Source organism: Anarrhichthys ocellatus, unplaced genomic scaffold, assembly GCF_004355925.1.
Source record: "Anarrhichthys ocellatus isolate YVR2014 unplaced genomic scaffold, GSC_Weel_1.0 scaffold29, whole genome shotgun sequence".
NCBI classification, from domain to species: domain Eukaryota; kingdom Metazoa; phylum Chordata; class Actinopteri; order Perciformes; family Anarhichadidae; genus Anarrhichthys; species Anarrhichthys ocellatus.
The window spans coordinates 1,587,656-1,613,259 of record NW_022280059.1 but is presented as its reverse complement, the minus strand read 5'-3'; the positions used below and the strand labels follow the sequence as shown (position 1 = coordinate 1,613,259).

The window sequence follows — 25,604 nt, the reverse complement described above, 5'->3', positions numbered from 1 at the left end:
TGCAATAATGACAAATACTGTACATGACAGGTCATGCTATGATTCATTGTAATTCATTACCATTGATCGTATGTTAACGTTGCATTGTTGAATCATTATTGCCTGCTATACAATACCAACTAAACACTATACTACGGCACGCTATGTAGTTTATAGTGAAGAGTGAATGGTTTTGGACACAGCCGTGCAGTTACAGAAGCCAGTGGAACAGAGGCATGCTGGGAGACGGGGTGGGGCTTCAGCTCTTCATAAACTTCTCAGAGAACTCGGTTGAGCTGAGGCTGTGACCTCACCAGTGGGAGCAAACTTAAAGTTCAATCACACTCCATCACTCATCCCACTGGCTCCTTCGTCCACAAACACACACACGCACACATACACACTCACACACATGCACGGACACGCACACACACATAGTAAAGCAGGGGCAACGCTGCCGACTCCAATCAAGAGAGGTGTGACTAAAGTCACAAATCACACACACCGGCATTAAACTGGCACAGCGGACAGGAAGAATGATCATCTTCATGCTCCGTGAGTGCACACACACACAGACACACACACACACACGTGTTGCCCGTATCACATGGTAACCGGACTCTGTTTATTGGATAAATGGGAGGTTAGGGAGGTGTTGGCTCGGTACGGCATCTGCTTTAGATTAGTTGGCCCCCTGTGTTGGTGGGGGTCTCGGCTGTACCGATAGGCGTGCAGAGGTTACCACAGCAGAGAGAACGGCTCGGCGGGCCTTCTCCCTCTGCTGCCTCCACTCGGAGGGACATTAGGTCAGCGTGCCCCCGCCCCTCCTTCCTCTCCCCACCGGCCCTGAATTCCCCAGTGAACAACACATTCCTCCTTCCCAGTCCCTCTGTTTACGACACGCCATCCTTTGAAGCAGCGTGCGAGTGTTTGCGTACGTGCATGAGCACGGGGTGCACGAATGTGTGTGCGTGTGTGTGTGTGTGTGTGTGTGTTAGCCTTAAGCAACTGGGCCTCGGTGGAAACATAAACGCTTCAGCATGACTCTACCAAAGTTGTTTCGAGCGAGTTTGCGAGTGTTCTGTGTCGGACGCACCTGACCAGGTATGATAAGGGCACACATCTGTGTGACAGCTGTTTGTTTGTTTGTTTACTCCGCTGCATTGAAGGTGGAATCTAGGCCAGTTGAGAGAGAGAGAGGGAGAGTGCACAAGAGTGATGGGTGGAGGAGAAAGCTATGAGTCATCACCAAACTTGGGATGCACTCGTTTTGAGAGGCATGGACGGCGAGAGAGAGAGCGATAGGCTGGGTGTTCCAGCCTATCGAAGAAATAACAAACGGGTTGCTTTTTTAATTAAAGCAGCCCTGGAGGAGGGGGGGTTGGGAGGTCAAAGCAAGCTGAGTCATTCCTTTACACCCATTTCCTGTGATTGGGGCACCTTGGGAGCGGGCAGCAGGGTGAGATTATGTGTATGGTTTATGCAATCCTCCCTCATCTCCCCACCCATTCACTGCACTCTCACACGCAATAATCACATGATACATGCATATGAGAGCATACTGAAACACACGCGCGGTATGTATATGTGGCATACAAGCCTTTTCTAGTACTTTTGAACTACATCTATTATGTTATTTTCCTGCTATTTTGCACTTTTAACTAGTGTTGGATCGTAACTTATAACCGGTACATTTATTGTATAATTTTGAGGTATCTTTACTTAAAATGGGTATTTCAGTTGTATGCGTTGTTAAACTTCTACTCTAGACCACTTCATTTACATTTTTTATCATAGATAGTATAAGTTCCGGGTTACTTTATAGATTTGACCTAAAAATCAAAGTTAAACCATCTTCATCTCATGAATGCACCAGTTCTACTGATCATCGCAATATATTATATGTATAGCACAGTATAACGTCAAATCAAGGACGACTTTAGCTTTCGATAGATCAGTTGCTGTTACAATTTGAATGCAGGACCTGTCGTGGAATCATTGTGGTTTTGCTACTTTTATTTACTGAAAGTAAATTGTCTTCATTCTTTTTCCACCACTGCTTTTCATCATGCTCATTTTCCTCATCATGTCTTGATGTTGGTCTTCTTTCTCTGCCGACACCTCCTCCGGCCTCCACTTTAAATGACCAAACAAATACAATTAGACTGGACAGCACCTTGTGGCATACTACAGTACATACTCACACATGGGCACAGCTACAGTGTACGTAAAAACATACTGACATGAAAAAGGAATATGGGTGGTCAGGTATAACAGAATCCAGACTTCAAAAGTGGGGGCTGATTCTCCCCAGCCCTCTGGCACTGCTGAGTCATAATGACATATTTGACAAAATTAATTTGATCAGCTCAACTGGCGTCCAGTGAGAGTTTTGGAAGACGTTATCTGGGGCTGATTTTATTGGATCACGCCACCTGTAAACTCCTATGGCTGCACCTCCCAGTGTGGTCCTCATTTTTTCTCTCAGATATGCCCGCTGGTCTCTGCGCTACGGTGCCAAAGAGGCCGTCTGCTCCAGAGAGTACCTAGAATTTACGCTGCCTCCTCTGCCCGGCCACCCAAGTGTACAGGATGTGAACTAATACTTTACAGTAAGGAATCATACTCCCTAGAGATAAAAGAAAGAAGAAAGGCTCAGGGATGAGTCTGGAAGGCACCCAAAGGTCTGTCAGTAGTTAATGCTAACTGACAGGAAAGTCCAACAGAAAGAGCAACAGGAAGAGGAAGCTCCCCCCAACCCCCCTCAACATCCTGGATGGCTTGCCTGTATGTGTGACTGGATATTTTCAGACACGGTTTCTGAGTCTGTTTGTTCTCCGCTGCTGGTATTGACATGGCAAAGCTTTAGTGTCTCATTAGAGACTCAAGAAGCATCTGTGTTCCAGTTTGTGTGCGCCCACTATTATGCAGCGGTCGGGAAAGTAATGTCGCTCCGCCGGCTGATATTTACAGTTTGTCTTGAACACCTGTGACAAGGGTGTCTGTCTGCCGCCTGGCCACATCAGACCCTCAGCTATTCCCGCCCCTCGAGGACGATTCGGACCCCGGTTTGCGAGAGCCTGGGGTTGGTTCTGTATTACCACCTTGCTTTGCAGAGCTCCACGGAAGCCTTCCTTTTCCTTTCAAGTCCCACAGTCATCTCATGGTCAGAGTGTGTGTGTGCGAACCAGACATCCTGAGTCACTCATGATGCGGGTTCCTCTCTGTGGGAAAGCTTGACCATGTGTGCTGGTTGCTCATAAACAGTAGGAGTGGCGGCCCCGCGATGTAAAATAAACTAGCCGCTGCAACATGTCGTCGCTGCCGGTTTTTAACTGTCGAGGAAACAACGTGCCCGCACCGCCGGATGAGAAGGGCTCCGCTGTCACATTGGATAGATAGATAAGACTCTGGCTCTTTTCTTGTTTTACGAGCTCGACTACTGGAGGGTCGGCGTCTGGCATGTATACGACTGTGGGACGTGGTTGTGATGCGGGAGCTGTCGCAAAAGCTGGTGTGACCTCCAGGTGAAAGGAGCAAACAAATGCTGCTCTGTCTGACTCCCATGTGAGTTGTCGGTGTTCTCCACAGCCCCAAATGAGCACTGAAAAGGACTGGGACGAGATCACGTGTGCAGTTAAGGAGAGACTAACATGTTCTCATTCCAACTTGTCACATACTGATGCTTTGTAGGACCCCTTGACATCACTTAGTAACGCAGTAAACACGTGGTTAACGTTGGGAATTAAACAAAAACACTTGCTTGGGTTTGGGCAACAGAACGTCCTGTTTGTTGTTTTTCTTTCAGTCCTGAGGTCAAGTCATCACGCTCCCCGAGCGTTTGCTCTGTGTCTAATAATCTAATAATGACGCAGATGGGTTTACAATGTGATTATTGAAAGCGCCGGTTTGTGTCATATGGAAGCCGGAGGGTATATTGTGAGCGAGTATCGGACACCGAGGGGCGGGACAAAGCGTCGGTATTTGATGCCCTGGGAATGACAACGAGCTGGACCCAGGCAAAAAAACATTGTTTTTCATGCACTGGTCAATTTTGAGATTTTGGGCTATTTTGCCTCCATAACTTCTTTCAGACTAGTGGAAAGAAAACATCCAAAATACATATTTAGGTGTTTATTTTATTACTTCTGTAGATTTCTCCTAAGTTCACTAGAAGTTAGCATTAGATAATGTCTCATTCGCATATTTAAAAACACAGTTCCGTAAATTTGTAATGCAAAAATATCATAATGTATATATTAATATAATATTAAAAGTGTCCTAACGTAATCGACTGGAGAAGTTTCATGTTGGAATATATTAGTTGTTTACCCTATCCATCTGTAGTGTCTTCAAAATGAATGTAATTTTACACAACATATCTTTAAAGGCCGTTTTCTCTGAATGACTTTTGCTCTTACATGCACCAACATTTCCAGTTTTATGACGATCTATATTCTGAAGGACTTTACAGAGGGGTTTGTTCATGTATCTTTCATAGCCTGATGTATACAACATGTATTCCAATGTAAGAGTTATCCATAATTCCCTCTGTAGAAGACTTTGACCCTAACATGTCAACAAAATGAGAATTTTGAACCTGGCTTTATCCAGTATTGAGATGTATGCAAATTGGCACATATTTCATAAGATAACACCTCATTTGCATATTAAAATATTAAATCTCAGAAAACTTAACAAATTATTGTCTTCATGTAAGTAATCAACTGGGGTTTCATGGCGATACCCACAGTACTAGTGAAAGCTTTTTACATTTATTACCGAGGGTGTCTCCACTTAGATGGACGTTTTCGGTATGTAACAGCCTTTTCACCTCCAACATTTACAGCCCCTTGATTCACTGTGTCTATCTCACTTCCTCCGCCGTCTGCCCTTGCTCTATCTATCTGCATTCCTTCCATGCGAGTTTCTGTCGTTCTCTATTTGCTTGAATTTTCTCATTTCCTGTTTGGGGTGTGCATCTGATCCCCTTGTTCTCGTGTCCAGCGCCCATCAAACACTCAAAAGGAGACAAAAGAGATGTGGGTGAGGGAGTGAAGGTAAAGTGGGAGAGGGGTGTGTGTTTGTGTGTGTGTGTGTGTGTGTGTGTGTGTGTGTGGAGGGTTGGGTGAGGACAGTGGAAGGGAAAATCCTGAATGATGACACAGGAGCAGTGAAAACCAAAGGAAAATGAGAAAAAGGAGAGATGTTTCATTATCATGACTAGAAATGCCAAATAAGGCCTGACTTGTGCCAGACGCCGAGCTCGTACTGCGAAAATCGTTTTTCATCCAAATCTAGTTTGTTTTAAAGAATCTGCTGCTTTCACTTCCCACAGTAATTAGTTTTTATTTATTATAATTATCTGTTTCATCAGTAATTTTCTAAATTTCCTTTAACAAGGCTGTGGTGCCAGTCGATCCGGGGGCGACTGCTGGGTATGAGCCATAAAAAAACACACACACACAACCTCCTATAGTCTGCTTCACATTTCCATCGTCAAGAATTGATTCCATTCAGGCTGTGTGTGTGGGCTTACGCTCAGGTATGGAGCCTTGGTTTCGGTGGCTAATGCCAATGGCTAATCCTTATTGTGTTATAGCTCCCGAGTCAAAACTGCCTGCCGGACTAGAATCGTTTTCTAAACAGACATTCACATGCCAGTACATACTAACAGTTGGTTCTACAAGTATGATGGGATTTTGCTGTGGAAGTGCTGAAATTTAAAAAAAAGGGTGTCGATGATGAAGGATGGGGGAGACACATAGACAGATAATTTAAATATTTGTTGAATTTTTTTTAAGTATAAAGGTTTTTTATGTGTGGGGCAAAGAAAAAGATAAAAAATACATTATATATATATAATACATATATAAATATAGGTAATTTTTTATTATAATTAATTATAATCAGGCATAGAAATAACTGTTATTTAGGCCTGTTAAACTTAAATAACTTTAACCTCATCAAAGAGTCCTGGTCACTTCCTTCATAAAGCCCATTGAATAACTTAGAGTGTCTAAAATGTGTTAAATGCAAAAGTTAGAGAAGAATTCTAAGAGACAAACAAAGCAAAAACCACACATTTAGTTCATCTGAATTCAGATATTATCAGGTTCTTATAAACCATATCTGCCCACCACTGAAGGCAACAACCTGAATACTTGAAGCAGGCCTGGGAGAAATGTAAACAGACGCTCAACAAAATATAAACAGGATTGCGTTCAATACCCTCCTCCAGTCCTCACCACTAACCACCCTGGTTACAAGTCCAAGAAACACATGTAAACAGACGGGGGGGGGGGTATGTGGAAAAAGGTAAGGCCAGCAGCAGACCTTTCAGGCAGGTATGCATCACACTTTTCTTTTTCCAGTTACATGACATTTCCAAAACTCCTCACTCCCCTGTAGCGCAAACAGCTTCGATGAACATAACATCTGTCATTTTCAGGATGTCGATTTTCATCAGCGGGAGGTTCCACTGGCTCACGGAGGTAAAGGCTTTTGCAACACCACCGTGCGATGTGAGCAATCCCCCTGACTCAAAGGGACTAACGTCAAAACACGCAGGCTTACGGAGGCTCTCAACGTCTGAACCGTGCGCGGGGAATTAAGAAACAGGAGGAAGGGTGGAGCTCACGAGGATGAGCTTTTTTTCTTTCCTTCCTCAATTTATCTTTAATTCTGCTTTAAGTGTTTTTGCCCTGCCCGCTACAAAAGCATATGGTTCGAATAAGTGCGCCCCCCCCCCCCTCCCCACCACCACTCACACACACAGACCCCCTGGAGTCAATCTCATGTTAGTGAATTATTTGGACAGAGTGGAGCAAGAGGAGACATTTGCTTTTACAGCTTTTTACAAAACGCTGGCAAAGAATGACGCCACGGTTAACGGGGGGTGGAGTGGACAAAACACGCTCTGCGCAGGGGTCTTACATGCTGCAGGATAATAAATAGCACGAGGGTCTGGATCGGGCCTGTGTAACATATACTCCACTCCACTCGGGAGGCCTCATCACTCATTGGCTCGTGACCCCAGAGTGTCACTCACACCCCCCCCCACCACCACCCCGACCCTTCACGTATGTGTGTCTCTTTCTCCCATCGCTCGTATACATCTCCGCGCTCCTCCACTTCGTGTTTGTTTTAACTTTCCCAGGACACCCCCCCCCCCCGCCCGTCTCTCCAACATCCATCGTACGCCCAAGAGGACAGCGATTTTCCCCCTCCCCCTCCCGGCCTTAGCCAAATTTTTACTCGACCTCACTCTTCGCCTCCCACTCCGTCTCTCCCACTCACTGTCTGCGTTTGCTCTCATGTGGGGCTGAGGCTGTAGCGTCAGCTCATTCTCAGTCAATCTTGTGTGTGTGTGTAAGTGTGTGTCCCACCCCACTCCAGCACTACTAGTAAAACCATCGCTGAGCTAGACGTGTTATGGCTCAGAGAGAAAACAGGGCGACTCATAGGTGCTCTCGCTGAGAGAAAGTGAACTCACTCCGTAGGGGTTTTTTTCGGCGGGGGTCACAGTGAGTCACCCGACTGCTTGGCCTCTTACTCTTCACTGCGGGACGCCGCTGGTGAGTCATGGCAGAGCAGACTGGACTGGGCCGTATCCTCTGTGTCACATGCCTCTCCTGAACGTCTCTCGCACTGTTGAACTTTTAACCTTATAACCATTGAGAAAAAAGAAAAACCCAAAACACACCAAAACCACAAACCTATAAGTCAAAGGGTTGACTTTTCCTTTCTGGTGCACAAGACAGATGTCCCTATCTCCCGACTCCGCTGGCCCCGGCTCTTTTTTTCTCACCACAGACAGTGCAGGGCAGTGTTTCCCGAACCCTTTCCCCCCAATGCGACCCGACAGAGCGGTGCAGGCATGAGGTTGTGTTTGGAGGGCCGACCCCCGGATGTTAGCGTCGCACTGGTTCCCTCGACAAAGAGCCCATTGGGATTCTTCCATATCAATCCAGAAAATGTGGCAAACACAAGTTTATTATGATACAACACTTTTTGTTCAGGAAGATAATCTTCACAAAGAAACACCACTGTTTATGATTTTTTTTAATGCATTAGGGAGAAGTGAAAAGCTGATGTTAGGCTATAAATTAATACAACGCATTTAGTATACAACAAGGCTGTAAAGGCGGACTAGTCCGCATGATGGCGATTTGTTGTCTCATTTGGCCACTTGTTAGCGACCGCCTTTTTTAAGACACTTAAAAGCTTCAAAATGAAGGAGAGGAGTATCTACTGGCGTATTTCATATCGTAGAACAAGACATTAAAATCGATTAAGTTGTGTTAACAACAGAAGTTATTTCTGACATCTAACCCGTTGACTTTCAGACGAAGGAACAGAAAGTGCAAAAACGTTAACTTATTTCCGGGGTTTTCGGACTCATTGCTGCAGCACCCTATTCGCAATAATCCTTAACTATAAATCGCGAGTAGAGCAAATTTCTACTGCCATTTCCGCATCACCTTATGTTATTATGAATAGGTAAACCAGCCATTTCAAAGAGATACACGTTCGATAACTCACAGCTTTTTATGCATGTGTTATTGAAAACATACACACACTTTAAACACTTGAGACCAAATAAATGCATTCAGGTGGAGTTGCCATGTCACTCTTTTCATTTCCTCTCATCAGTAAAACAAACAGAATGCACGCTAGCCTTTTATGAAGGTATATTTGTGTCTTTATTACGCAAACAAAAAAAAAAGTTTTAAAAGCAAATTTCTCGCACTGCAATCAAAAATCAAGTTTGTAAGTGAAACTATATAAACTGAGAATAATTTATTTGTTAGTTTTGCTTATGAAACTAGAATTTTTGGTTAAAAAAATAAAATCTTTGGTTAAAAAAATAATATCTTTGGTTAAAAAAATTATATCTTTGGTTAAAAAAAACAAACAATCTTTGATTAAAAAAAAAAAGCTTTGGTTTCAAAACGAAAAGCTGAGTTGAGTTTTTTGTTTGCGTAATAAAGACACAAATATACCTTCATGGGCGGGTCATACGCTGCTGAATGTGCCGGGAGTTTCTATTGGTCGGTTTGACTTGGCTCTCGGTATCTGCTTCCACTGTAAACACTGCCCATGTCCCAATCCAGCAACTGCATCCTTCAGGAGACCCAGCCTTCGCGGTCCACATCGGCCGTGTCCTTTGAGGACCACGAAGGCTGGACCGAGTGGTCTCCGAAATGAGACGGCCTATGCTACAGAGGACTTCCTGTTTGCGTCACCAGCTGCCCCCCCCAATCCCCTTGCTGCTCCCGTGCCTAGAATGCCTGCTCAGGATTATACTGTATATACAGATATATATATATATATATAAACTGTAAAGGTTTTAGTTTTAATCTGTTTTTCAATCATATATTCAATAATTCATTCATAGTTATTTTTCTTAATGTAGTTTTTCTAAATTAATAATCATATTAATTATACATGCATGTATATATATATGTGTGAATGAAATAAATAAATATATATGTATAAATACATATATGTATATATGTATATATACATACATGTATATATACATATATGTATATATGTATATATACATACATGTATATATACATATATATTTATTTATTTCTCAATCTTTCTAGTAGAGAAAAGAGCCTGGATACTTGCAATCCTAAGGCAGAGGACAGTTAACAAAAACAACAGCAGCAAAACAAATATCAGCAAACGTGTTTATTAGCTTGCAGTTGGGAGGGTGACTGCCAAAATTGTCCAAATCACATTGAGAAAATGATGAACAGAGAAACATTTATCAATAATGTTAACACATGGATGCAAACTTAGAAGATTGACAAATTTTACACAGCAGAATATATACATATTCACATATAAATCATTTACATGGATGTCTTATTTCAATTTAAATAAAAGAAAGAAAAAGGTGACATCACAATAACACATCAGAAGTGTATTGTCCTCTCTACTGGTTGTCCTATTAGTAAAGGCTTTATATAGGATTAGAGCTAATGTAACTGTAACCTTAAGTACAGGATGGTCAGATGGAGATATTACAAATGGACTAATGTCTCAATCCAAAGCTACGGTTGCTGAATGTTTGTCCCTGGTGAAGAGGCCGTCGTTCTTCCCCCTCAGCTTGATGAACTGAGCCGTTTGCTCCTGGCTCCCTAAAACAAAACAAAATGTAGTTAGTTTTATTTCACACCACAAAACAAAAGGTGCAAAATACTCAAATTCAGTTTATCCTTGTAATTAATCTCGTTTGTAACGTTACCGGACTTAAAGTGATATTTCAGGTTCACAACCCGAGCTCCTGTTGGTCCGTTTAAGGACATAATATGAAGTATAAATGATCTGTAAAATCGTCACAATCTCAGTAAGATATCATTCAACCTCTGAAGTTTGAAAGTGAAGGAAAGAAAAGTTACTTTACAAGGCTTAACTACGGTCGGATACAGGCAGACGAGCTACCGCTAACGTTAGTTAGCTTGTCAGCTACAAATGTCACGTAACTTAACCAATGATTTTAACAAACATGTGATGTTATAGCTCCCGGTAAGGGAGTAACGTTAGCCCACTGTGGGTTAACGTTACATGCACTTTGCCTGAGGCATGGCTATGTTAGCTAAGGTTAGCTGCGCATGTATGAGTATAAGTGCTGCTACATTTAAAATCATTTTGACAAAACAGAGCAGTATAATGTCAATTTACCTCCATGTCACCGTAACCTCCCATCGTCCGTGTTTAATGGATGCAGATACCGAGAGCCAAGTCAAACCGACCAATAGAAACTCCCGGCACATTCAGCAGCGTATGCCCCGCCCATGAAGGTATATTTGTGTCTTTATTACGCAAACAAAAAACTCAACTCAGCTTTTCGTTTTGAAACCAAAGCTTTTTTTTTTTTTAATCAAAGATTGGTTTTTTTTTTTAACCAAAGATATTATTTTTTAACCAAAGATTTTATTTTTTTAACCAGAAATTCTAGTTTCATAAGCAAAACTAACAAATAAATTATTCTCAGTTTATATATTTTCACTTACAAACTTGATTTTTGATTGCAGTGAGAGAAATTTGCTTTTAAAACATTTTTTTTTGTTTGCGTAATAAAGACACAAATATACCTTCATAGCCTTTCATATTATTTTCAATGTTATAAATTTACTGCAATTGTGGACTATGGAAGAAATTCTGCATATTTATTTTGCGACCCTAAATAAAATCTCCTGTGACCCATCTGTGGGTCCCAACCCAGTGTTTGGGTATTTCTAGTAAAGGAAAGGTGTTTCAGCTTGGATGTGTTTCTGCTCAAGGTTGCGTGATGTTTTTGCAAACCAGCTCTCTGAGGCCGGGGTGCGTCAGATGCCATGTGTCAGTGAGTAAAGTTGCGTAAACGTGCACGTATGCCCCATTTGTCCCTTCATACATCTGGTGGTTGCCCGGAGGGCCATTGCTGCGTTCAGATGGCAGCTAGGGAGCTTCCTCTACAACATCCTCAAGCCTCGAGGTATCTGGATTACGACCAAAAGGATTGGTGACAGAAGCTGTACGTGTGTGTGTGTGTGTGTGTGTGTGTGTGTGTGTGTTAGACAAGTCTGTAGATTTTAATTAATTGGAATATTATTGCAGTTCAGTCAGAGAGGGGCAGAGACTTGAGGACAGCACATCTCTTGAAATTAAAGTAATTCCAGACAAGCCGGGGGAAATTGACTCCCACATGAATCACTTAACTAATCGTTATCTAATGATTCGGTTGTAACACATTACTCACAATCTCAACATTAGTCTGGTTAACTTCACATCAGCAGTTCGACAGTTGCCAACAAACTCAACCGGTTATGATTTTTAATTCCATGGGCATTTTAGTGAAGGTCTATACTGACCCCTGCTGGTTAATAAACTAAAAGGAACTTTAATAGTACTTGATACATTTAGCTTTGAAACGTCATTGTCAATATCTCTCAGTCTCATACCTAACCACCCATACACACGCTTTTTATTTAAACTAATTTAATTTCTAAGTAAGTAATAAACATTTTAATAATTTACTAACACTAATAATTTAGTTTGAATACGATTTAATTTACGACCAATTTAACGGTTTAATGTATATTTAGAAGTAATATCTATGCAGCAGTAAGGTTTCAATTTAGGTTTCAATTTCTTAGAGTACTGCGAGCAAAAGAAAATACTTTGCGACCTTTGCGACAGTGCAGTAAATGGCGCACGAATCGGAAAACGGCAGTGAGGAAAAGATGGCGGAGGGAAGTAATGATGCAGAGCTGCTGAAGGAGAAGGCGAATAAGTATTTTAAAGGTAATGTGACAGACCTGTCAAGCCAATGTATTTTAATCAGCAGTTTATAACTGACAACGATGTGACTGTTAGCTGTAGTGGCGACATAATTTTGTAGCATCACGCGCAAAACCGTAGCCGGTCGCTAATGCTAGGCTAACATTGCTCTCAAAGCATGCTAACCGTAAACTCCATTCATTGGATTACGATGCACTGAATTGAAATTAGCTGGTTTAGCTAACGCTAGCTAGCTACAACACCAGCAGCTACAGCATCGATGTTAACACATGCCGCCACGCGTGTCGTCTATAGTGCACACCGAACTTGTTTAAATCGTTATTGTTATACTTTATATGGGTTTTCAAACGCATGCTGTGTACACTCTCTGTGTATGTTCAGTCGTGTCGTCAGGTTATCGTTAGTTTAAAGTGAGATTCAGAAATAACTCCCAGAATATTCTATTAGCCAGCGGGCGCGCGCGTGAGCAGCAGCAGAGCCTCGGTTTCACAACAATACAGTAACTGTTAAATGTAGATGTGTCCATTTCTTTCAGTATTAGTGCAAAAGTATTAGCATTTTACTCCAAGGACCCAAAGTAAAAGTGCTCGTTATGAAGAACGGCCCATTTCAGATTCATATGACTGGATTATAATTATTCACTTTAATAAGGTGCTGCTAATTGTAATTACTTTATATACCAGCCTTTCTTGAGTGTAATTACTCTTTAATTATATTTATTTATATTCTTTATTTATATTTTATTTACTAATAATACAGTAAGTTTTTACTTTTCTCTCTGTATCTGTACTTATTTCTGTTCCGGATTTCACCTCTATGGATCAATAAAGGCTAATCTTATTCCAGCCTATAATAATAAATCATAATTTATTAGTTCATTTATATTTTTGTATTATTAATCTGAATCTGCAAAGCAACTAGTGATTAGTGCATAAATCATACCTGAGTACAGTACTTGAGTAGAAACACATTGGTACTTTTCACCGCTTTCAGTTTGACAAAGAAAAGCACCAATAACGAAAGTTCTCTTCCTTTTCTATTCGATTTCCAAAGGGCTGAGAGATCGTGATGAGTTTGAACAGATGTAATGGAAAGGTTGTCTGATGTGCAGGGTTGACTTTATGCCTGCTGCATAAAATCAACAGGACAGGGATTGATTTTTACTTATTTACTTATTTTAATTATAGATTTTTTTTTTTTTGATCAAGTCCACCCAAATTGCATTACTTATAACTCTTCTCAGACGCGTTATCAACCACCAATACGGTTTATTAAATGTTGAAATGATCAAACCAATTCAATAAATTCCCCAATATTCGAAATAAATGTACAATCATTTCCAAATATTGTCACACTATTTATCTTGAGGTATTGAATGAAGCATATTGTTGGTATTGTATTTAGTGCAGTAAGAATTGTCTTCATTTCAGTGTATTTACTTTGGATTAGTAAAGAAGTATTTTATAGCTACTATAGCTATAGGAAGCCAAAGTGATGTGTTGAACCAGCTCATCAAAAATCCAAACTTATTCGGGTTACAACAATGAGTTCATTTTATCTCGGCATCATTTTCAAAGTCTGCCATCAGTTCTAGTGCGGGAAAAGAGCAACACTAAACATGAACCGCCTGCCGTGGAACTTGGTAGAACCACAAGCCCAGTGTTTTCTAGTGACGATGTGACATTGTTCTTTTCAGATAAAGACTATGAGAATGCAATCAAGTACTACTCGGAGGCCTTGGAGGCCAACCCTACCAATGCCGTCTACTACAGCAACCGAAGCCTGGCGTACCTGCGCACAGAGTGCTACGGCTACGCCCTGGCTGATGCCACGAGGGCCTTGGAGATAGACAAGAACTACATCAAGGGGTACTACCGCCGCGCCACCTCCAACATGGCCCTGGGCAAGTTCAAGGCAGCGCTTAAGGATTACGAGACGGTGAGAAAGCATGGCGTCTTCGACTGTTAGTAGCTGCCCACTCTGAACCTAGAATGTACGAGAAAGGAAATGTTGAAATGTGATTTTCTCAAAGAAGAGATCTGCAGCTCCATCTGTTGACCCGTCGGCTCGAGTGAGGCTGCTCATGTTGCTTTAACGGCCTGGAATCAGGATTATCCTTTAATCCAGACATGAAGCCAATTAGATCCAGTTTGAAGGCACTCACACCACAGCTAATGTGGTGTCTATTGTTGTTGGGGCTGTAAGCAATATAAACATACTGTGGCTTTGGCAGCAAAGACCTCTGACAGCTTGTTGCACAAACTGGACCAAGCACCATGGCAACATAAAATGAGAGTTAATCCTGATGAAGCTACGAGAGGTTGCATCTAGATTTACGTGTATTAATAGATGCATCGGGCAGAACATTGTCTCAGTCTGAATAGTTTAAATACTTCTTATCCAGTATAAACTGCAGAATTGAAACCGTAACACACTTTTAATACCCATTTACATCCTCCAAGGTCTTTTTCGTCAATTTCTCGACGGCTTCCTTGATGCCGGTTGATGAGTAACCAGCATTGATTTATTTGTTCTGACGATAGGTAGTGAGGGTTCGACCAAATGACAAGGATGCGAGGATGAAGTATCAGGAATGTAACAAGATTGTGAAACGGAAGGCGTTCGAGAGAGCCATCGCCAGCGATGAGATCAAGAAATCTGTTGTGGACTCCCTGGACATCGAAAGCATGAGTAAGTCTCCCGTGTTATTGAACAAAAGTGTAAAATTTTATATATATATATATATATATATATATATATATATATATATATCTGTAATCGTAATGTGCTGTAAGACGGAGGCTAATGATAACAAAATGCACCTCTTAATATACTTGTAATATATATCAGAAGTGTGTCTTGTGTTGCAGCGATTGAGGATGACTACGACGGCCCCCAGCTGGAGGACGGGAATGTGACGCTGAAGTTCATGAGGGAGATGATGGATTGGTTCAAAGACCAGAAGAAGCTGCACAGAAAGTGTGCTTATCAGGTCACCATGTTTGTTTCTATGAAACACACCGACTGAAGGTAACTTAAATGTACCAACAGGCATTGAACCTTTTTTTTTGAACTCTTTCAGATTTTGGTGCAAGTTAAAGACCTTCTATCGAAACTACCGAGTCTTATTGAGATCACATTAAAAGAGGTGAGGACTGCAGGTATTCACTGGTGAAGTTGCTGCTTATGACCAATGAGAGTGCAGCAGTAGGTTTATCTTCTTGATCAGCTCATAATAGCACTGCAGGAGTAAATACGACACAATGTGTTTGTTCGTGGTTGTTTACGGTTATCTTTTGGGGATTCTATTTAATGTGTTTTGTTTCTATTTGCCACAGACAGAAAAATTAACAATTTGTGGTGACACACATGGACAGTACTACGATCTCCTCAACATCTTCCAGTTGAACGGCTTACCATCAGAGACCAACCCCTATGTATCCTTTACTTTCACACTGTTCACGCTGTCTTCCTCCTCGTTTGTACCATTCTGTGTCTGAAGGCCTTTACACACCGGGGGTGGGGTTTTTTCTTTTTTTCGTGCGATTCATTTGCAGTTAAATAGATTTTTTTTAAACTGTTGTTTTCGTCACAAATACTTGAACACATAATCCGATTATAACGTGGCAAAAAAGCTTTTTTTGGCAACAAGGTGGATTTTTTTTGAGCTTTCACACCACACAGAAAGACATCAACCAATCACGTTGTGCAGAATGGGTTGAGTTGCGCTTCTATTTATGAAACAACAAATCTAAGGCTCAAACTTTATTACTCCTGTCAACCTTGACAAAGGCAGCACAGACCAGGTTCACTCCTTCTGTGCATTTAGCTTTTGGTTTCTCTTATTTGTTACGTTCCCGGTGTGTAAAGGCCTTCAAACAATGGCTAAAAGCCTCAAAACTTGTGCGTCACGTTGCTTAACCCCAGAATTCAGCTGTTCAATGGCGACTTCGTCGATCGCGGCTCTTTCTCTCTTGAGGTCATTCTTACCCTCTTTGGCTTCAAGCTGCTCTTCCCCGACAACTTCTTCTTGCTCAGAGGTGAGAGCGCCCACACTGTGCCTGTGCATGAGTCTGTGGATGCCTGTGTGCTGTATAACATGTTGTATTATATGTCACACTCTATACAGCACAACACTGAAATTCATTTATTAGCCTTTTCTGTCATCACAATTCATTTGGTTTCTACTGTTACATTACAGACTTTTATATTACGGTATAAAATTGTTTAATCATTATTTTTACATGCAGGTAACCATGAGACAGACAACATGAACCAGATGTATGGATTTGAAGGGGAGGTGAAAGCCAAGTACACAGCCCAGATGTTCCAGCTGTTCAGCGAGGTCTTCCAGTGGCTGCCTCTTGCACAGTGTATGAACAGCAAAGTACTGGTAAGCAGTGTTCACCGGCTCCAGTTTCTGTTTGGTACAACATTCTGTAGCCGGTGGAGACAGTGTTGTTTTTATCTGCCAATTTAATTGTTCGTAATTGTAGGTGTGGCCACTGTGCTTCAAGTGGCAGTAGAGCCGGGGCAGAGTAAAATTATTCAAACTGGTTTGACGTGAAGCCACAAGACCCGACCGGTCTAACATATCTCACCACTAGGTGTCGCACTTGACTCGGCAGCTCCTCCACCAAAAGTCAAGAGAAGCAGCGTGGCATTACAATGAGAATAGCAGGTCCACCTTAAGTGAGCATTTATCCAAAGACAAACTGTACACACACTGCACTGATATGTTCACAGCTGTAACATTACTGCTTACTTCATGCTCATCATCAGTCACAAGCCTGCTCCCTCTCTCTCAACCCCACACTTGCTAACATTACGAGCCGCCAAACTTGCAAAACACTGGCTGGCTGAAACCTTTCTTTTCTCATCACCCCGAAAAACACAACAACTTTATAGTAAACAAACAATTAAACCTCACCCCCCCCCCCCCCCCTCCCAGCTCTACTTCAATTTGATCTCCTTCATGTTTCTGGCCACAGCAGTAAATTGCACATCGCCCGTCAGACATAATTGGCTCCTCTGTTAGTCCATAATATCTGACACATGTGACGTATAACATCAACCAGGGCCCACAGCATCACGTGCTAAATCCAGCTTGTATTGAACATTGTATTGTACACCAGACCAGCAAAACTGACTCTTAAGTCAGTTAGTGTAGCTGGGCATGTGTGGAACGCGTCCTCCCAAGTGGGCAGTGTAAACAGAACTACGTCCACTGGGAGTTTAACCGAGGCTTAACAAGACTCGTCTTTGCTTTTTTCCTGTTTATCCCGGAGAGATGCGTCATATTCACATAGTAATTTACAGTCGGTGTGTTTGATTGCTTGTATAGAAAAACAGCCATAGTTTACCCAGAATGCACCGAAATGAAAAGAGCGAGCATAGGCAACACTTGCGCTCTGCTCAGTAGACGGTGTGGCCCGAGCTTAATAAGATTCTCCACCTCAGGTTATGCACGGTGGACTCTTCAGTGAAGACGGTGTCACATTGGATGACCTCAGGAAGATTGAGAGGAACAGACAGCCTCCAGACTCAGGTAGGCTCCGACTCCAAATGCACCCTCTGTCTCCAAGGAAGCATCTCTAGAGAAAATGACCAGAACGCTTTCCTCCGCTCTCCCACAGGTCCCATGTGTGACCTCCTCTGGTCGGATCCACAGCCTCAGGTCAGTTCCCACCCACCTAATAGCTCATTATGAATCCAGTGGTTTGTGTGTTAGAGCAACATTCAGTCCGCTTCCAACTGGATTAAGAATTAATTTCTCTTTCTCTCTCTGTCATGCAGAACGGGCGGTCAGTCAGCAAGCGAGGAGTGAGTTGTCAGTTCGGGCCAGATGTGACGGAGCGCTTCCTGGAGCAGAACAAGCTGGACTTCGTTGTGCGTAGTCACGAGGTCAAAGCTGAGGGCTACGAGGTCACTCACTCAGGGAAGTGCATCACCGTGTTCTCAGCACCCAACTACTGGTACGAAATGATGCCGGCTAACTTTAAGAGTGTTGAGTCAGCTGTTACATACGCTGTTTACTTTCAATGCTGCGTGTTGTATTCTTGTCTTCCTCCAGTGATCAGATGGGAAACAAAGGAGCTTATATCCACCTCAGGGGATCAGACCTTAAGCCAGAATTTCACCAGTTCACTGCCGTGGTCAGTATCCTGTACTCTAATTTAGTGTTGTCACAATACCACAATGATGACTTTGATACGATGCCCTGCGTCATCATCTCGATACAGAAACGATACCACCAAACCTAAAAACATCTGGAGAAGCACGAGTTGTGCAGATACAGACACCAGCTCAGAGCGGGACTGTGCCGATGGCTAACAGTTCATGACCCGCTTTCATTTTTCGTATCACATTTTTGAGTCGCACAACAAATCAACAGTAAAAAGGGAGCAGATGTAACTTTTAGAGATCCACTGATCACGTTCGCTGATACCGATTGCAGATCGTGGATGAGCCATATCGGATAATACAGATTGTGTTTGTTGTCCTGAAAAATAATTTTAACCGCACCAAAGTTATATTTTGTTATTGTCATATAAAGCGGTCACTTGCAGAAAAACACGCAGTTCAAATGATAAGGAAATAAATTATTTTCTTTTTTACATTTTCTTCGATTAGAAACAATTATTGGCAATAAGTTTTATTTATGTATTATAAACTTCATAAGCTTGTTAGGAAGCTAAACGGATCATAATTCCATATCTAATGTCTATTTTATATAGCTGTGAAAACATCTCCTTCAAATAACTATTTATTCAAGTTTCTCACCAAAAACTACATTTTTCAAGATTACATTTGAACACATGATAATTTTACCGGGTTAAAGACAAAAACTACTCAAATATCTGCTAAAAACACATGTTTGACGTGTAGTTTGCAAAAGCATATTAAAGATTTAATTTGGTCCTGGTGTAACGTTTGTCTCCTTCACAGCCTCATCCGAATGTCAAGCCCATGGCGTATGCCAACACGCTAATGCAGATGGGGATGATGTAGAGGCCGCGCCAAACCGTCTGTGACACCGACGACCCTCCCGTCTGACCTGAACCATCCCAGCCACCTCACTCCCTACAGTGCTCGGACATGCTCATGCTTAGCCTAAGGGATCCCTCTCCCCGACCAAACTTCCACTAGTTGTGTACAGGAAACACGTGGTGTAGTTCAGATGGGAAGAGATCACTTCCACCCAGTCCAGAACTGGGTACGTTCTTTCATGTTATCGGTTAAAACTGGAAAAAAAAAAAAGAGAAAAAAAACTCCATTCCCGTTGTCCATTGTGTTCACATTGTGATCATGTGTTCCATCACCGGGTAAAGACACCAACCCTTCAGATGAGTCTCCTTGGAGCTGCTTGGTTTTTAGAATATTTGATGTACTCAGCAGATGGGATCAAATAGCTGGTATGTACCAAAGATCAGTAATGAAAATGATTGTTCGGTTTTTGCAAGGAGCGTCTTGTGACTCTGAAAGCTAGTATTGTACTGTTGGCCCGTGTACACAGCTTGGAGCGTTGTAAACTGGGTGAAGAGCAGCATGTCTATCAGTGTTTCTCAAACTCTCCTACAGTATGTCCGTTTATTTTGTTTTGTTTTACAGGAATACAAAAAAACCTATGATCCCAGCCCCGGAAAAAAATCTACAGATTGTGTCGGGGGGGGGGCACTCATAAAGGTGCTGTTTGCCATTAGTGGTGTATGTAGTTGGTTGTCATGTAGCTGGTAACATTTAATTTGCACTGCTTCCTGTTGAGGAAGATACCGCTGCTCTCCATGTTTTTCATCCTCGACCGTCACCCGGCAGCTCCCGCACAGTCTACTCTCCGAACTAGCTTTGGCGTTAGGCAAACACCGATGGCACTCGAGTCTCCCTGACACACACGTTCAATTACGTGGACTCCTTCCGTACACAAACGTCCAAACTGCAATTCTGTCTCGAAGCGCACAGCTGCATTGTCCAATGGCCCTCAACTTTTTAGATAATGAAATACACTGACGTGTATGTATATATACTGTATCATTTAAAGATTCCGTGTAATGTTTGGGGAAAAAATATTGAATAAAAAAACCTAGTCCGGTGATTTTAGAAACAAGCTGGTATCTTTATTTATTGTCTGTCTTTCTATTCTGAGTGAATAGAATCCCACTGCAGCTTTTTAGGAAGACCTGTCCATGCGTAGGTTGAGACAAATGATGAAGGTTAGGCATGGACCTCGAGTAGACAAGGTCAGGACGTAGGACCTGAACAAATCACATTACTGGTACCTCAGCCAGCATGGACTGTAGGCCAATGCTAGTGCATGAATGCTACGTAGGGCGGGTCTTCACAAGAAAATCTGGGATTCAAAGCTATGAAGATGATTGAAGTAATCTAGTACATTAACTCAAGCACTGTACAATTTCGAGGTGCTTGTACTTGAGTATTAACTATTTTACTGCTACTTCATACATCTACTCCACTACATCTCAGAGGGAAATATATTGTACTTTTTACTCCACTCCATTTATTTAATAACTAAAGTTACCTGGCAGATTTAGGTTAATAACACATGAAAATAATAGATAAATGTGGATGTATTTTTGTTTCTTTGCTAGTTTTACTAAAGTAAAAGATTCGGAGTACCAACACCGTATTTTACTGTAGCGTTCATAAACAGTGAAGTCAGTGCCCGATCCCTTCCGACTGCTCGATCCGTTCTGCGCATATGCGGGAACGCCTACCCAGAAAGCCTGCAGAAAGACCCGCCCCCTACTCTGCCTCTGATTGGCTACTTGCTGCTTAACCTTAGCCTAGCTATGATGCTAACCGGTGCTTCGAACTAACGCTAGATAAGCCGGGTAGCAGCGACTCTTCCACGGCAGCTCACGTTTCTGTTCCCATAGTCTGAAGAGAGGCCACCCGGTCTGAAGAATGGTTGTTTGTATCTTTACGAACCCTCTTTTTAAAATGTATTTGACGTCTCATTTATTTGACGTCACGACTTCCAACAGCTGATCGTCAGTCGTCAACTATGCGCCACGAGTTGACAACACACACAGCACGAGTTTCACCTTGTTGTGAACGTCGTTGGACACGAAGACAGTCAGCCTCGAACAACACCAGCGACCTGAGATGCCAAAATATTGTTCTGCCCCAAACTGTAAGAATGACTCCGGCAGCGACAGGAAGAGCTTCTACAAGTAAGCGGCTTAAACGTGTCTTCTAGCTGTTAGTCCATGTTAGCTGTGGTGCTGGTGGAGGCGTCGTCTCTGACTTTAAGGGACGTGTTCCTACCTTTCACCACGTACATGCTTCCTACTTATTTTAATTAATCACTGTAGTTATTAAGTATCAACTTTTTTTTTTTGTTTACGTTTTTTTTTTTAATAAACTCTTAAGTTAACGTCTTTTGTTTTGACCTTTGAGTCCTGATTGAATCGTGTTTTTAATCTGGTGGTGACTAAAGATATGTTTTACGTGTAAGTTCTGGACATGTGCTCTTTGGTTATATTTAGTAATTAGAATGTATCGTGTTTTTACCTACGGACGCAAATACACAAACAAGTAAAATACACACCTAAATGTGTATTTTGGAGGTTTTCTTTCCACTAACTCTTTCCACGTGAAAGAAGGCCCAAACCTTAAAATGAGCCAGTGCATGAAAACCCAAAGTTTGTGCCTCACGTTAATCCTGGAGCTCATGATTCACACAGTATGCAGTGGTAGAAGAAGCACTCAGATCCTTAACTTTAGTAGAAGTAGAAACACCCAAGTCTGTAAATACTCCATGAGATGTAAAAGTACAAGTATTATCAGTAAAATGTACTAATCATATAAAAAGTACTCATCATTTAGAATACATGTCTGTTGATGTTCCTCAATGTGGAGCCAATTTTAAATTCGGTGTGTACTTATGGGTAGATTAGTAGGAAAGTACTACATGATATCATCTAAGCACATGCATGTGTTTTGTATGTAAAAACGGTCAAATAAAAGTAGAGTATCAGTATAAAGTTGCATAAAATGGAAATACTCATGTACAGTACATGTCAAAATTGTACTCATAAAGACAATACTTGAAAACGGTGACCAGGAGAACATCATTACAAAGCAACACGCTTTGACATATTTGACAGTGTCATTTCAGAAGTTGTCTCTATTATTCTGTCTACCTCACACGCATAATATTACCTTCAATATGAATGTAATTGCGTACAGCACCACCACTAAGTACGGCTTCCCATACTGCAGGTGTTGGGTTGCATTACACAGTATACAGAGTGGCACAAGCCAAAACGTGCCGAGTCCACAGCGTCTGATTTTCAGCTTAGGGAGGCAGTTTTGAGACTTTGGAACAAGCTCAGTCTTATGATGTATTGTTGGGCACCGACAACGTCGGGCCAGCGAAGGCCCTATTAAAGCTGTAGCGTTTCTTCTTCTTCTGCCAAATAAATTGGCTTTATCATGTTGGCATGCATAGCAGGACTGGTGAAAAGTGTGATATAGAGGTGCGAGGGCTCGTTCCTCGCTGCTCGTTTGTTTTTTGGTTCTAAACATTTCACAACATTTCCCTTGAAGGAGCCCAGGTGTTGTCCAGTGTCTCACATCCGTAAGTCTTCATTGTGCTCCAGGTTCCCTCTCCAGGACCCGGTCCGGCTGCAGCAGTGGCTGAGCAACATGCGGCGCGGCAACTGGACTCCCTCTCGGCACCAGTATATTTGCCACGAGCATTTTGTGCCGTCGTGCTTCAAGGTGCGATGGGGGATCCGTTACCTCGAGAGCGACGCTGTGCCCACAGTGTTCCAGGAGGCTGAGGTAAAACACGGTCATGATCGGGCTGAATAGGATTTCATGTTCAGGAAGCTGGTATTTGTTCCTTAACATTTGTACCATTTTAAAAGTGTTTTGATTTATTTATGGCCTGGAAATTAACCAGAGCAGGCAGCGAAGGGGATAGAGTGAACATAAAGTTTATTTAAAAAGATTTGATGATTACACAGAGGTGCTCCTTGACAGCTTCCTGTAATTCTCATATTACAAAATGATTCAATCATCCCGTCAGGCGATATCATTCATTTCGTTTGATATCTCGATATATATAACATAGCATGTTTTCTGGTAGTTCAATAGTCTACATGAAATAACCACGTGGCCTATTTTTCTTTACCCCAATAAGAATTAAATACTTAAAGTACAGAGTATGTTCTCATTTAATTAAGAACTTTAGTGCAAAATAAACTTAAATTTTAAGTGAAATTACAGAGAAATTAAATCAGATTATTAAGCATTAGTGGAAATGCTTAATAATCTGATTAAAGCAATAATTTGATTTATTTTCCCATTAGCAGAATTCTTATCAATTAAAACTTAAATTTAGCCGACATAATTTTGTATCACAATATTTCGATATATGATTTCTTCACAATACAATTCCATTGAAAGACAATAAATCATATTCAGTTATCGCCCAGCCCTGATTGTGAGAAGATAGAAATCAATGAAAGTATATATTTTTTTTAAACATTTGCTTGGCACTTAAACAAGCAGATCTGCATATGTATTGACTGAATTGATTATCTGGGGTATTCAAAGACTTACTGGGCTTTTGGCCAATACTGCTCAGATATCTGGTGTCAGTCAGAAAGTCTTATCTTAGCAACACTACAGCTAAACTGTAACCACTGTCCTGTTGCTAAACACACACTCCTTCTTTCTAGAAACGGAAAGCGGCGGATCCCAGCGAGAGGACGCCGAAGCGGCTTCGCGCCACCGGCGACCAAAGCGAAACGGAGTCAGGTGACGGGACGCTGGCTGTCGACGCCGTGGAGACGGAAAGCGAAGCGACGCACACCGTGCACCTGTACGAGATCACCGTGGACCCATCGCAGCAGGGAGAAACCGGCCGGCTGGATGCGAGTGATGCCGGGGAATCTGACCTGGCGTCAGTGATGGAGATCAAAACGGGGCAGAGTTTCCCTTTTACTTTACTCCAGACGGTTAATGCTCTGAGTAACAGCGGGGAGGTGGTCGTGATGTCCGAGTGCCCCGCCGGCGAGGGCCAGGATGAGCTTCTGAACGGAATCACCGCTGCCATCTTCACTCAGGGCCACGGGCTGGTGAGTGAAGACGTGAGCAGCGCCGCGGAGGAGCCCTCGGACCCCCGCGAAACACAAGTCATCACCTACTTCGAGACCATCCCGAATGTTTTCCCCGGTGAGGCCGCCGCCCAGCTCAGCGTGTGCCCGGACACGGTGCTGTCGTCCGCTCTGAGCTCCAAGCCCATCACGTCCACTCTGCCCATAGTGTCCAAGCACACGCCGCCCTCCCCGACGTCCCTGGTCCTCACCGTGGAAAGGCTGGACACGGACGAGGGAGAGGGGGACGACGGCACGTGGGAGGAGGGCGACGGCGTGGAGCTCCTGGATCGCCAGCTGGAGGAGCACTGGTGAGCACCGACCCTCACGTTTCGGAGTGAAGTTGGCAAGTCTCATTATAAACGCTTTTGCAACGCTTCTCTCCCTCTCTCGCAGCTACCACAAGAGCAGTCTGAGCAAGGAGCAGCTGGAGGCGATCGTGGCCGAGCTGCAGAAGAAGGTGAAAGTGCTGCAGCAGCGCCACCGCCGCCACCTGGAGAAGCTGCTGGGCCTGGAGAGCACGGTGAGCCAGCTGAGGCAAAGCAACCTGCTGAACGAGGAGCGCCTGCAGCTGCTGGAGCGGGTGAGGAGCGAACCAGTGTTCACACGCAATGAGTCCAGATTCACTCCAAAATTAAAAACTCGTCGCTGCTCTCGGGTTTCTTTTAGTTGTAGGTTTCATCGGGACGCTCCGTTAAACATGCTCTTTGCATTCACTCTTTGTTGTCCCCTCATTGTCAGGCTTACATACAGACCAGCGCAGCGGTGTCGGATGCCGGGGGGACCGTGACCATCATCTACGAAGAGGACGATGCTGCGTACTTGTACACTCCGCTGATCACCGCCAACGAGAAGCTGTGAGACTGACCGTCTGCCGCCCTCGGGGCCAGTCAGGGCCCATGTCGTTGAAAACAAAACGCTACCTAGTTTTTTTTTTTTTTTGTTTTTTTTTTGTCTCCTAACAAATTGTATGAAACGTGTTGTCGGATCTGCTGTGAGCTTTGCACAGATATGGATGAGTAATATGGGACGGTGTTGAATGTGTTCTCTACGCCTCCCCTCCTTCCTCCAACCACTTTTTGTTTGACTTGTAACGTATTTTTTGTTTGTGATGATAAACATATCCAATTAAAAAATAACTTTCATTGAGGTTTGTGCTTCACTTCTACAGTTTATGTACATTTTAGCTTTCAAAAA

General features: G+C 42.7%; 2 protein-coding genes across 2 annotated transcripts; both read left to right on the top strand.

The window, feature by feature from the left end:
• Positions 1 to 12,188: 12,188 nt before the first annotated feature.
• ppp5c (protein phosphatase 5, catalytic subunit) lies at positions 12,189 to 20,386 on the top strand. The gene is made up of 13 exons (XM_031863689.1): positions 12,189 to 12,285; positions 13,979 to 14,220; positions 14,826 to 14,973; positions 15,153 to 15,274; positions 15,365 to 15,430; positions 15,621 to 15,719; positions 16,217 to 16,322; positions 16,533 to 16,675; positions 17,743 to 17,830; positions 17,919 to 17,959; positions 18,079 to 18,257; positions 18,356 to 18,437; positions 19,231 to 20,386. Exons 1-13 carry the CDS (start codon positions 12,189 to 12,191, stop codon positions 19,291 to 19,293), a joined length of 1,476 nt encoding a protein of 491 aa, XP_031719549.1. The 3' UTR covers positions 19,294 to 20,386.
• Positions 20,387 to 20,921: 535 nt separating this feature from the next.
• LOC116392341 (THAP domain-containing protein 5-like) lies at positions 20,922 to 25,604 on the top strand. The gene is made up of 5 exons (XM_031863690.1): positions 20,922 to 21,473; positions 22,905 to 23,088; positions 23,991 to 24,718; positions 24,804 to 24,990; positions 25,149 to 25,604. The coding sequence occupies exons 1-5, from the start codon at positions 21,406 to 21,408 to the stop codon at positions 25,266 to 25,268; spliced, it is 1,287 nt and encodes a 428-aa protein (XP_031719550.1). The 5' UTR covers positions 20,922 to 21,405; the 3' UTR covers positions 25,269 to 25,604.